This window comes from Alosa alosa, chromosome 9 (assembly GCF_017589495.1).
Source record: "Alosa alosa isolate M-15738 ecotype Scorff River chromosome 9, AALO_Geno_1.1, whole genome shotgun sequence".
Lineage (NCBI taxonomy): Eukaryota > Metazoa > Chordata > Actinopteri > Clupeiformes > Clupeidae > Alosa > Alosa alosa.
This window is the reverse complement of record NC_063197.1, coordinates 18,785,228-18,799,865: the sequence shown is the minus strand read 5'-3', so window position 1 is coordinate 18,799,865 and position 14,638 is coordinate 18,785,228. Positions and strand designations below refer to the sequence as shown.

General features: G+C 40.7%; 1 protein-coding gene across 3 annotated transcripts in view; it reads right to left on the bottom strand.

The window, feature by feature from the left end:
• Nucleotides 1-14,638, bottom strand: part of LOC125300728 (carboxypeptidase N subunit 2-like) — a 68,399-nt gene that overhangs the window by 17,186 nt on the left and 36,575 nt on the right. The window contains exon 4 of one of the 3 annotated variants that reach the window (XM_048252849.1): nucleotides 2,009-2,128. The exons of 1 other annotated variant lie outside the window; for it this stretch is intronic. In XM_048252849.1, the coding sequence (XP_048108806.1) occupies nucleotides 2,009-2,128 (120 nt within the window). The remainder of the gene's footprint in view (nucleotides 1-2,008; nucleotides 2,129-14,638) is intronic. One more of the 3 variants, XM_048252850.1, reaches the window with a different exon arrangement.

Sequence of the window (14,638 nt, the reverse complement as noted above, 5' to 3'; positions counted from 1 at the left end):
ATTATTACACAAAATGTTCATTAAATGTACAAAGAAGTATTTCTAGGTTAATGATTGATGATATGGCTCGTACAGTATGAAGGCTACAGTAGCCTAGCTAATGTTAACTAGCATTACCAACCTCCCTGCAAAACTCACCACACAACTTTGTAGGTTTGATAGGTCTTGTCCCTCATGCTGGCCCATACAAAACCCATAAGCTGACCCTCGACACACAACAGTCAATAATGTGACCCGATTTAAAGTGGTTTTCACCCCTTTGGACACTCTTGATTTCGTCCTTGAACTGAAATATTCACGGGGGCATGGACGGTTTGCTAACCATTTTACTGCAGTGTCTACCTGATGGTAGCATCCAGCTTTGCTATCAGCTAGCTAGCTAGTTGAAAGGTTTAAGTTCTTAATGGGGATATACAGGGCTTTTTATGCCTCGACTAAGTTGATGTTTCATATAAACAACAATTCATGTTCATAGAAACAACAAGGTCACTAAAACATAATATATTTCATACATGTGTTGCAGCATGTAGGCTAATGTTAGCAGCATTATAATGACATTCTAATGTCTGAAATGGCTACCTGAAAAGTTAAGTGTTCAAACTAGCATTTCCAGTGTTCTATTTGATGGTGTATTGGCCCTGACTAAGTTTGTGTGATATATAAACCACAATGCTTGTTGATACAAGTACCAATGTTCGTCTAGAAAGTTTTTATTCACATTAAGATTTTCGCCATAGGCAGTAAAAGACTCTTTGTCAATAATTTTCGCTGATAAAGTTTCAAACTATGACCTTAACAGCCTTTCCACCAATCAGAGGCATCACTGTGGGATTGTTCAGGATTGTGGGTAATGAAGTACTTATCCAAGACATCGCAAATAAAAGACATTTATCTCAAAACGAGGTTAGTGCCCCGTGAACTTTTGGCGTCTATATGAGCATACACAATCGCTTAGTACAGCCGTAGCTGGTTTTGAGTCTACCATGTGCAGTTAAGTTTTTATGGCTTATCCCCGAATTGTCAATGGAGAAATTGCATTGAATTCTTACTTCCGGAAACTCCTGTGGGCGGGACTGTGATGCTCTATAGAGCTGGTAAGTCCCGCCCTTTCCGCTATCCCCGCTGGACCTCTAGATTGAAAAATCGTTAATGCAAGTGAATGTGAAAAAATAATTATTTTCTGGTCCCGTTTAAATTTTGCCATGAATGTGAACATATGTTGTCTGTGAATTTTTAATATAAATTTTCGTGTAAAGATTGCTAACTTTCCGCTAGACGACAGCTAACTAGTTTCCCATAACAACCATCAGTTGGTCGAGATGTAGAGGGTTATTAAGATCGACTTTGAACACAGTGAACCATACAACTTTACAATCACACTGTATCATAGTGTTAATGTGTTGAGTGAAGCTAGACATGTTTCAAATATTTTTGTTACCATGTGTGTTTATTCCTGCCGTTACAAAAACTAGCATCTCAGTTAATGTTAGTGATTAGAGCTAGCTCACGTCACAGGCGACATGTAGTCTTTCTCGTTATGTCTTTTCCACAACTGATAGCCGAATAATCATATAATATACTGTCAAACTCGTAACATCATCGCCTACCCATTATATTGGACAAGGAAGGGCAGGCTATTAATCACAAATGTGGTCTATGACAGCAGACCAGGCAATCATGTATAAGATGACATAAATTGTCTGCCTCCTGATAGCTATAGCTGAGAACTCAGAGGAGGGAATCAATATCTGCTTTTATTATTTTTTTAATCAAATTGGAAAAGTCAAACCATATTGTCTAGTTGTGCTACTGTTTGAGATTAAATGAAAATGAATTATTGACATGTGAAGTTGCATTTTGTGAATGCAGTTTTGGCTTGAAAATTTAATCAAAGATGGTTCCGAAAGACTGAGGGGAACTATCCCAACAACATAGATGTACCACATAGCGATAAAAAATATGACCGCGGCTCAGTGTGTGTGTGTTCATGTGTGTGTTTGTGACTTACCCCTGGTGCGTGTGTACAGTCGTGCAAGAATGAACAGAAACAACAGCGTGAGAAGTGGAGCGATGGTAGCCAAAATTATTCTACTAACATTGGACCAGTTGTGTTTCATAGTTCCATCTACTGAGAAAACACAAGGGGAGAGAAAGGGTAAGGGGAGGGGGGGGTGGCAGGGACAAGGACAAAATATCACTTTGGGTTAGGTCTACAACGGGGAACAACAGGTGTGTTTCACCTCTTGACATAACCGTATGAGGGTGGGTCACTAGAGGGAGATCGGGCGCAATTCTTACTGCTCTGGGGTCTGTTTCCCAAAAGCATAGTTTTCACTTCCTTGGTAGTGTCACAGCCAAATGTGAGTCTGTAGATTTGAATTGAGCATGCACAAACACTTACACACAATATAAGCTTCATATTGTCACATCGTGTTTTTAATTTTTGAAAAGTAAAGAGATTTGTTAGCTCTTACTAAAATGTGACCGACATACAACCGAATATCAACACCGTATTTCTGTATCGTTAACCTGTGACTCAAATAGTCCAAGTACACAATACAAATAGTGATTCATGAGCATTCAGAATACAGTCGCAGTACAATTGTGTAATTGTATTGGAAATGTACTTAAAAGGCATCACATAACTAATAATAGTATAGCAGTGTATTTTGAATACACTCATAGCATTCTCATTTCAACCCCAAATCAGAAAAAGTTGGGACGTTGTGTAAAATGCAAATAAAAACAGAATGTGATAATATGCAAGTCTTGAAACCCCATATTTAGCAGCAAAAAGGACATAGACAACATATAAAATGTTGAAAATGAACATTTGGACTATTTCATGGAAAATATAGCCTATGATCATTTTTAATTTGATGCCAGCAACATGTTTCAAAACAAGTTCGGACAGGGAATATTTACCACTGTGCTGCTTCACCAAGTCATTTAACACAATTCTGTAAATGTTTAGGATCTGTGGAGACCAGTTGCTAGAGTTTTAAGAATGATATGTTGTCCCTTTACTCCCCGATATAGGATTTCAGTTGTCCAACAGTATGGGGTATTCTTAATTCTCAATTCCTAATTTGACAAATCTGGAATGCCAACAGGCCATTTAGCACCTGGATTCTTCCTTTATGGAGAACTACTGTTTACATATGTACAGAATTTATTTTGGTATCGTTTTCCAAAAATATACAAGATCTTCCCTGGAAAAGACATGGCCTGGTCTGGAAACAGGTCTGGTTTTAATGCAGTGCCATCTGATTTCCAAAAGACCACGGCCATTCAATTTGTTTTTCAGCTCTTTCCCTTGTTTGCAAAGATTCTCTGGATATTATTGTCCTGCAGACTGTAGATGAACTCCCCAAATACTTCACAATTTCTTGTTAAGAAGCATTAAAATGGCATTGTTTCATCATTTGTGTACACAGGTTTACAGTACACAGAGTGATGAATACCCCTACATCTTTACTCCCTCTCTGGGATGCTATTTTTCATACCCAATCATGTTGCCAGTTACCCTAATTAGTCGTGAAACATTCCTCCTTTTGTTTTCTTTATCATAATACAACTTTTCCAGCATTTTGTTACCCCCGTCCCAACATTTTTTGAAACATGTTGCTGGTATACAATTCAAAATGAGCATATATTTTCCATGAAATAGTCAGATGTGTCATTTTCAACATTTAATGTTTTGCAAATTACATTCTGTTTTTATTCTTAAATTCTAGTAAATAAATTCTTTATTCTTATTTTACACAACGTCCCAACTTTTTCTCTTTTGGGGTTGTATTTTAACATGCTTATGTAATATTTGAAATTAACTTAAAATGTGCTTCCTGACTACAGAGACGTAAAGAGCTAAGAAGAAATACTTAAAGTGTAATTCAGGTGTAATCTGAACCCATTGTCTTTTCACCATGAGTTGATCACCAAACAGCTAACAGTGCAAGTACTAAGGGCCATTCACTAAACAACCTGTCATTTTTTTTAACCATTCACTAGTTCGCCCATTGGCATGATTGCTATACTGAGTGTATAATGAGTGTATAAGCTAAGCGCGTGTTTGGCATGGTAGCTGGCCGTGGTCATGGAATGCCTGAAGCGGAGATCGCGATAGAGCGCTGGCCGCTTGCACCCCCCAGTGTAAGGAGGATGCATAACTGGGCTATCAGTAAAATGGAGGAGGAGGGATAATTTTGCGAGCGCCGCGGCATGTGACATATGGATAAGGAGGCCGGCTTAAATACCCTGGCGGCGGAAGACAGGTGAGTTAATTGCTGTCAATCATCCCGAACAAGGGCTCCTCCCGAACTTTGTTTAGAAAACATCATTTCACTAGTTTGTCCGTCGGCATGATTGCTATATGTAACAGGTTAGACCTTATACTTACTGTAGGAATCACATAATTGCACAATAGATCTAGGTTATCTAGTTACAGTTTAAATCTGTTCAATTTATTACACACTGGTATTGAGGGTCTCTAGTAGCCCCTCCTCTCCCCCTTGGTCTTGACCCCCCTGTCTCCCCCCTTCCTCTTTCCTGTCTAATATCTTGATGGAGAGAGGTAGGTTGACTGATTGCAGCCTCATAAGCAATCTTATAAATATTTCTATTAAATATTGTCATCCATAAGATTGCTTCACTTTATATTGTTTGTATTCAGTTCATGTATATTATTTGTGAGTTATTTTTGTGAATTTACTTTTTAAATGCATTGTTTACATGTATACGTCAGTCTAGCCACATGCCAAAAATGGGATAGCACATTAGCACCTGTAATATAGTTGGTATGTGTGAACTTTTTCAGGAGCTATTGGCCAACTCACCCTGTACTGTATGCTTTGCTGTGCGTGTGTGCAGGTATGTTTTGTTATTATTCTTCACTTTACATGCATTTTTGTTTTGGCTGTCTAATATCTTTATGGAGAGAGGAGCTATTGGCAAACTCACCCTGTACTGTATGCTTTGCTGTGCGTGTGTGCAGAATAAAACTTCAGCAGTATCCCGTGCTCGTTTTGGGTCATCTTTATTAAAAAAATCAACACAACGCAGATGTCTACCCAGTTACATATACTGAGTGTATAGGCTAAGCACGTGTTTTGCATGGTAGCTGGCCGTGGTCATGGAATGCCACGATAGAGCGATGGCCGCTTGCACCCCAAAAGAGCAGAAAGGAAGGCCAAAACCGAAATTACATTAGCGCTTGCTTAGCAAGTCATAGATCCACTAGATCGAGTGGATGTACAGTAGGACTGATAGGCATCTGTGGACCAACGGGTCAGTATTTGATTGCTACTCTGATAGGCCAATGCATGCAGCTGTAGTAGCAGTCGTTGCATGGGTCTTGGGCAAGGGCGTAGGTTTGGTCTGAGCTTTGGTGGGGACACTACCCACTAACCCCCAAAAAAAAAAAAAAACACTCAACTCTTTCACCAGTCACTATAGATATATAAAATTATTAAAATGTGATACTGTCTAACTACTATCCATGATTAAAATGTGCTACTGTCCAACTTGATCTAACTACACTGTGTAGCCTACATAATCTGATTTTAATATGTAGGCTACAGATATGTAGGCTATATTTAACATTTATTTTCTATTTGGTCTGTTATGAAATCATGCCCATTTAAGCACAGCTCAGTTTTAAGAAAGTTAAATACATGCATGCTTAGCATTTTGTGAAAAGAAATCATTAAGGCTACATTGACAAACTCTTAACTGTGAGCTGCCTGTATATTCTCTGATTCTAATATTTACAGATATCTAGGCGATGTAAGCACAGCTCAGTTTTAAGAAATGCAGCCGAAAGACCATGTTGAATTTTGCTATAATTTATTTCAAAACCGGATTACTCTGGAACAGCTAACTATACACGGGAATGCATTACACCTTTACACACCTTAAGGTCTGCTGTTTATTCTGATATATGGTTTGTCATGTGTTGCGCGGAAGAGTGTGTAGGCCAATGATATTCCACCGAGACTAATGGATGTGGAGATGGGTGCAGAGAATAATTATTAAATCTCTTGAAGTTATTTTTTCTCACGAACTGTTTATCACAGCAAACAGTGGCTAGCTAGCACTGTTTAAAAGCTGAGAAAAGGCTCTTTCATGTGACACATGTGTGATGAGTAGCCTACTTCTCGAGGAGTTCAACAGAGAAGAATGGGTGAATTTGGAAGCACTTCATGCTTGTAGTGAAGTAAAGCTGAAGCGCTACATGCTGCAGGTCACTGGTAGTTATTAGGTAACTTCAAATCAGCGCGATTTACCCTTATAGGCTACTGCACATTACAAGATCTGTACGAGATGATCCACAGGACTGAAGTGAAAAATGATTTAACTCTTTGTGTAGCGCCTGTGAGTGCTTTTTCCCCCCATTTCAACCTGAATATTGGTGGGGACATTTCAGTCCTGGAGCTCGACGTAGTTGTTGCTGCGTGGTTCTTGGGGCTTCAGCGAAGCAGTCGTTGCATGGGTCTTGGGGCTCGGCTTAGTTGTTGCTGCATGGTTTTTGGGGCTGAGCGAAGCTGTCGTTGCATGGGTCTTGGGGCTCAGTGAAGCCATCATTGCATGGGTCTTGGGGCTCAGAATAGTTGTTGCTGCATGGTTCTTGAGGCTCAGCGAAGCAGTCGTTGCGTGAGTCCTGGAGCTCGGTGTAGCTTTTGCTGCATGGGTCTTGGGGCTCAGCGGAGTCGTTGTAGCAGGGTTGCAGGAGCTCAGCGGAGCAGTTGCTGCGTGGTTCTTGGAGCTCAGCGAAGCCTCGTTGCATGGGTCTTGCGATAGTAAGCTAATAATTCAGTGGAAATGCATGGATTCCAGTTTCTTCCAGTAGCAGCAACTGGAATCCATGCATTTCCACTGAATTATTTTTGGAATCTGATCCCTTATCATACCTGTTCATTCTTACTGCCGTCGAATTTATCGCGGACTAAATTCAAGATGGCTGCAAACTCTAAACTTCGTGGAAGATACTGTCTGTATAAATAGTCTTGTAAGTAAACTACCACTGCTTTTTTCAAAGTTCTCAATGTCTCGTTTTAAATGTCAGGGCCCTCGAAGTCTACCAATGAAGTGTGGAGATACATTGAGCCTCATAAATGGTGTAAAACAGTGATTTATTTGCATGGTTAGCCCGATGTCAAGCACCACCATTGAAAAAAGCTGTTGGTAGCATCGGCTAACTAGCGCCAGATTTTGGAGTGCAGGGGACAAGCTGAGGTGGGCTATGAGACATACGTTCACACTCGGTATCATGTTTCAACACACTTTAGGTCAATATCACACCGGAATTCTCCTTTAAAAGACGGAGGAGGATAACATTTCCTATCCGACCTACGGAACAAGATGCCGCGGAAATGGAGAGTGCTGCGGATGTGTGCCGCTGTCCAATGATGGGAGCAATGCAATAGCGATATATATTAAAAAAAAAAAAATTTTTTTTTTTTTTAATGTTGATGTCAAGATCCAAAGTTGTGCCGCTTCTGATTGGTGAGCACGTCAGTGCAGTGTCGTGTTTCACTAACCGTCACACAAGAAGACGACATAAATAATTGCAGCTTGCAATTAGATAATGCATTGCGATGCGATAATAGCAAACATTTTAATAAGCTGTCAATAGGGATGGGGGGTGGTGGTGGTGATCACTCCCTCCTGTCAGTGTTGGCATGGAATGAAACAATAAACCGGTGTTCAAGGAGTGTCATTAATATATTTTGGCTGTAGACTGGGGTTTGAGGGCCTGCTGAGAGTTTAACTGAAGCGCAACTGCCTACAAAGCACTGCTTGCTGGCGAAGTGCTAATTTTAAAACATACGGATAACCAGTCATTGTAACCAAATATGACTTGAGTTTATTTGCAAAGCTTATATCAGTGAACTAGCTTGTTGCTATACCCTGCAGTAGCTACTTGAATCTACTTGACCAATCACCCTTGCTCCTTGCTGTCTGTGTCGCCTGACGCGAATTACAAATGTGTACTATCGCTTTAATAATTCATGACGTCTGCGACGCAGCGCCATCGTTTAAACAGCCTGCGGAACGAGCCAGCGGAAATACTGGGCACTTAAGGTTGAGGCTTATCAGTTTGTTATAAGTAGCTTAAATATCCAACAACGCTAGGATCAGTTTATGAGAAGTCACTGGGCAACTATAGGAAGTGAATGAACAAAACCTGTTTTTTTCCGATGCCTACACGGATTACGGATTGAGTGATCTTCGGAAGATTGGCCTCCGCTGGATAGTGGATACAAACTTCAGACGCTTGGCGTGGTGAGCCATGTTAGAATTTAGAGCATTTCGAGTCACCTGGATCATCTTGTTGAAAACGCGGGCTTGGAGCAGCTATAGCATAATGATGTTGTAGCAGTGACCTGAAACTGATGAACCAGGTTGAGCCCATGGACTGGATGTAGCTTTTGGATGGTTAGTGTGAAAAGACTCAGCTCCATTACGCCTGCCTACCATACGACTCAATAATGTTGTAGCTTACCGCATGTGCTGTATTATGGATAAGGAGGCCAGCTTAAAACCCTGGCGGCGGAAGACAGGTGAGTTAATTGCTGTCAATCATCCCTAAGGGCTCCTCCCGAACTTTGTTTAGAAAACATAATTTAATAATGCTCAACATTAGCACCACACTTCTGCAGTACTATGAATAGGGTCCCTACACATAAGTCACTGCCACTGCCACATACCACTGACAATGCTCAAAATATAACTGGATGTACCACAGAACGATACAAAATAGTCCTGCACATTCTCTCTGCAAAAATAAATCATGCTTGTCAATTTGTCTCTATCTCCTAATCCATCCCTTACTCTTGCAACTTTTGTGTATGTAAATGAGTGTGTGCATGTGTGTGTTTCCGTCTGTGTGTGTGTGTAGCCTGGCGGGCCATCCTATATCATTGAAATGTATAGTCTGGAATCGAACCATTCACCTCGCTTAATCCAAGGGGCGGGCAGAGAATTGTCTTTCAAACTGCCTAGGCATGCAATAGGCCAGCGCTACGACCATATCCGTATCCGGTCGGCAAAACGGCAAATACATCCTTCTTTGAAAGGAATGACTTAAGTACATTGTGTTGCTCAACTTTCAAAGAAAAGTCCAACTCCTCCAAAGTTGACACCAACGCCGATTCAAACAACCGCTCTTCGTTCACCATAGCCACCTTCCTTGTTGTTCACCATCGCAGGACTGTCGTTATCCTGTTAAGCCCGCCTTAAGCCAATAGAAATCCCTATGGTTTGATACTAGACGTACAGGCTGAGCAAATTAATTTGCCGCCGCTAGGGTGCGTCTAGATTTCTAGGCTAGTGTGTGTGTGTTCCAGGGCTTTGAGCCAGAATTTTTTCCTAATTGGTTCGTTCCGAGCAGAAACATTATTTTAATTTTTCTGGTTTCCGGTTCAACCCTAAAATTGACGTTCCTGAACCGGTTAGAACAAAAAAATAAAGTTCCCAAACCGGTTAATAACGTTCCATGTCAGCTGTGGGACATACAAATAATAGGCTGATCATTAGGACTTTAAAATTATATTGTATATTGTTAGTCTACATAATTTTCCTTAAGTCTCTATCCTGTCATCAACAGTGTTTGGAATAACGCCGTTGTTAGGTAACAACATTATTTTTTCAGTAACGGGGTAATCTAACTAATTACTTTTCCCGTCGTTACAACGCCGTTAACGTTACTGGACGTTAAATGCGGTGCGTTACTATGCATTGATTGAATAAACTGTGTAATCCGAACGCACCCCTGGCTCACAGCTAGTAAGGAGGTGGGTTAATAACGACGTAAGCGATTATGATTGGCTAAGGCAGAGTCTTGTTTCATGGTGGCCAATCAGAGCCAGTGTTTTTTACTTGCCAGCACACGCGCCACACACATGCAACAGGTAAAATAGAGATTCGACGAAACAGAGGTCAGGAGCAATCCGATGAAAAGTTGGCATTTTCAAGGTGGAAATATAAGCACTACTTCAAATTCATTGTGGTCAAAGGCAAGAACGTGCATGTAATGTGTACATTATGCCCAGGAGCGAAGACTTTGTCGACATCCGTTGTAAGCAACTCTAATTTAATGAAGCATCTCACACACGCATCTAAAGCTAGTGGCCAAAAACACCGATACCTCCACCAGAGATGATAGCTCGCCATCCACTAGCAAAGAAGGACTCGGAGCAGCAAAATATCTTTCTGCCTCACAACAAAAACCTATGACACAGGCTGAAGTCAACCAGTCTGTCGATGTGCAATATCTTGAATTTTTCCGGATCAATAAAGTATCTATATCTATATATCTCTCTTTTAGTATTGCTGGGTCAACCCGTTACCCGCGGGACCTAAATCAAACAGGATCGTCTACAGATGCATTTTTGTTAAGTTCGTGGATGCATGTTATAGGCTTAATGATAATTTCAACTTTCTTTCATTAGACAGATGCAGTTTTGTTAAGTTCGTGGATGCATGCTATAATAATAATTTTTAACTTTCTTCCACAGATTTCTGGTTCAGTTCATAAAAATGTAAAGTTTAGGCAACAGACATATATCAACCGAGTTTAAACTGTGTCAATGTGTGTTTGCGCATGCGCGCACGCGGAGAGAGAGAGAGAGTTCATGTTAGGCTACATGATGTAGCCTATTACTTGTGTTTTACCTTTAAATACATCGGGATCTTTCCGTTTGTTTATTTATTTAGTAGGCCTAGCCTATGTCCATGAAGCTAGATTCAGATTCAATTAATCCAACATTAGCGAGACAAGCCTAGAGCAACAACTCTTTGTTGAAGCATATAGTCTACAGTGCAAATTCATCTTGTTTCAGCGTTTAGTTAAAGAAAGCATTGTCTCTACCTCAATATGAACTACAAAGGATAGCCTAGGCTATAGGCACGTTGTTTTTTTTTGTCGGGTCGGGTTCGGGTCGTTAATCAGCACATATTTTTGAGGGTCGGGTGGGTGCAGATGTTAAAAAACCTTAACCTGCGCAACACTAGTATCTATCTAATAAATATCGAAAGTTATGTAGCCTACAAACACCTGTCTGTTCTACTCATTTCAACTGGCTGCTCAAAAAAATCCAAATTCTTTGACATATAGCAACTTTTTTTTTTAACAGTAGCAAATATTTACTTTCCCTGGTAACGAGTTACTCTTATCATAGAGTAACTCAGTTACTTTTTGGAACAAGTAGTGAGTAACTATAACTAATTACTTTTTTTAAAGTAACGTTCCCAACACTGGTCATCAAACATTAAAAAAAGCATATAGGCTACATTATGTAAGTGACATAACTGTAAATCTGACATGCCTACATTTTTAGTCTACATTATGTAAGCGGCATAACTGTAGTTCTGACATGCCTACATTTTTTTCAGTATTATACATGAATTAAGACAAGGAAAAATGTCTGCCTAAAGTAGCTGCTTAACAGAAAGAAGAGGGCCTTCAGGGATGGGGACAGAGAGCTACTGAGGAGTGTGCAGAAGGAATTAAAAATAAAGCTGAGGGAGAGCAAAGAGGCAAATAGGAGAAAACTGCAGAGTAAGCTTCAGCAAAACAACATGAAGGATGTGTGGTTAGGAATGAAGACCATCACTGGGTTCAAAGCAAAAGGGGCCGAGGCTGAGGGAAACCTGAACAGAGCCAATGAGCTGAATGTGTTTTTTATCAGCACAGAACCCCCTGCTTCCCCCTCCCACTCAAATCCACCACTCCTTCAGCGGCATCCTCACACCTCCTCGACCCTCCCGATCACCACCATGGACTGCAACACAGCGCCATTAGGAAATACAGTAACCTGACTCTCGCCAGATGAATCCGCCTAGCTCCACTCACATCCATCTGGGATCGGTTCCGTTGAGAGTGATTTCGGCACCAGATTGTATGGTAGAGCCAATCAGGACGTAGGGCGGGAGTTTCATAGATGTGACGTAGCATAGAAGCGACTGTAAGACTGTTCTCAGCGTCACAGGTTGGCTTCAATGTGAGTGGTTGAAGTAGCATGTCAATAGATGGCGGACAAGTGGCTTATCCAATCATATGCAAGCATTTTTTTATTAGGCCCAGCCTTCTGAAGCACCACTCCAATGGATTGTTCCCAGATGGATGAGTGGAGCAAGGCGGAACGAAATTCATCTGGCGAGAGTCAGGTTAGAAATACAGGGCCCTCCTCTACCTCCTCCATCAGCCTGTCTGTTTCCAGCAGCCAGGTAAAGAAGCAGTTGGAGAGACTGTGTCAGAGCAAAGCTGCAGGCCCAGATGGCATAAGCACCAGGGTCCTGAAGGCCTGTGCAGAACAACTATGTGGGATTCTACAGTACCTATTCAACACCAGCCTGTGTCAGGGGAAGGTTCCAGTGCTGTGGAAAACATCATGCCTTGTTAGGAGAAGGTTCCAGTGCTGTGGAAAATATCATGCCTTGTTCCAGTACCCAAGTCTTCTCCATCTGTCCTCAATGATTACAGACCAGTGGCGTTAACATCACACTGCATGAAAGTGCTGGAGAGACTGGTGCTGGTACACCTCAGTCCTAAGGTGGCCACCTCAATGGACCCACTGCAATTTGCCTACCGACCTGAGGTTGGTGTTGAAGATGCCACTACTGGTGAGTGTTTTCAGCTGGAGGTTGTTTCAACTTTGCTGTAACAAGGACCGTAAATCATTCCTGCCCACTCCCATAACTATTTACAACAACTCCTTTGTGTTGTGAGAAGAAAATCTTATGCTGAGACAATGCACGGTTTACAACCTCTTCAATGGAGACCATATCCAATTGTATTTATTTTTTAACTTGTATGTATGTTTATGTGTGATATATGTTTATATTATTAATTGCTGCTGTAACACCATAATTTCCCTTTTGGGGATGAATAAAGTAATCTATCTATCTGTCTATCTATTTATATAGCTAGAATAATACATGTTTCCAATGATATAGGCTACTGTTTCTATAGTACAAAATGTTATTTCACTCTGTTTTTACGTGGGTAATTGCCACCGCACATCCAAATAAGTGCCCTTCATGACCCACAGGCCATTAGTCTCAATAGGTTAACATGAACTCACAACTCATCTTTCTAAAACTGCTTGTCCATGTCTCACCTGCATAAAATATAGTATAAACACAGATATGTGTGCATACTTAGAATACATGGCATTGCCTGGTTGGGACAGCTTCATTTGTCCCTCCATAGACATTCAGCAATATAGGCTTTTTTGCATCCATTACAAACGAACATGCAATGTGAAAGTCTGGAATTGGGGAGAGCACTTTGTAGTCTAGGCTAATAAGCATGAAGTCGAACCTTTAGATGAAAAACACTCTTTAATAATAAAATAAATCATAAACCGCTAATGAAGTTTACTTTTGACCATTGAATTTATCGCCTATAACTCTGTGATAAAAGGACTTAACAGGAAAGTATTTGGCTGAGCAACAGAGGTTCATATGTTCAATGTTTTGTCTAAATGATGTCTGTCTATCGTTGCACTCGAAGAAAACTGGAATGTTTTGTTTGTCCTCCTTTTCAATTGTCCCGGTTGTAGCCTACCCTTTGGAATGGTCACTCCCCAAACTAGTTTTGATGGGCATGTCAAGATGAAATGTCGAGATTTAAGGCAGTATGATATGTCAACACGTCGAGATTAAAGTCGACATGATACTTCAACTTTATTCTCGAAATCAAGGAACACCATGGACGCAGCAGCACAATGATATCATGCAGCACCTGAAAATAGTCCCTGTAGGCTAACTTCCGGCAACAAGGTTGAGCTGCAGCAGACAAATTGGTCAGTGACTGGATTATTACACCTCAATAAGAGTATAGTTCCATGTCAAATAAAATTGCCACGTTTCATTTTCCATTGGTCTTATTACACTTTCTAACTTCAGAGGAGACAAGTTTAAATAGGAAAATTACTGGACATCTTAGTCACTTTTAAACGTGATGCTAGCAGGCGAGATGCTAATGGTCTAATCCAATTCAATGATCTATGTTAGGCTGGAGCTAAAAGTGGTATTGCCAGAGTCAGAGAACGGATGGATGAACTGGAGAAAGGTAAAAAAATCAATTGTTTAACTCAAGGGGAGGTGGAAAATGAGTGTAATTCCCCAAATGGTGGAATATCCCTTTAAATGGTTCCTAGAGTGTTGATGAGTGTACATATTGTGAATGTGGATAATACAGTGTGATTTTTGAATGTTAAAAGTTGCAATTGATTAATTAACTCTTTTGAGAGGTGGATAAACTCTATATCTGAAAATTCAGAGGTGGATAAACTGTGTTTACTTGCGTTTAGCCTCCACTACATCCCTGCTTGTATAGCATGACCACTGCTAGAGACTACCCAAACACACTTTGCTCACTCACAACATATTCTCAGACTACCTACAAGTAACAACATTTACTTGGGCATGTGCTATCAACTCACCACTTTTCCTTACACCTCATGTCTTACTTGGTTAAGAATAGATTCCTGCTTGACTCCTGTCTGCACAGTCTACTCCTGGCTAATCCCTGCATAGCACTTCATAACCCTGGCTAGAGGCACACCAAACAGACTTTCTGCTCACTTCTGTTCAGGCTGATTTTGAATATGAATTCATAAGATATCAGTAA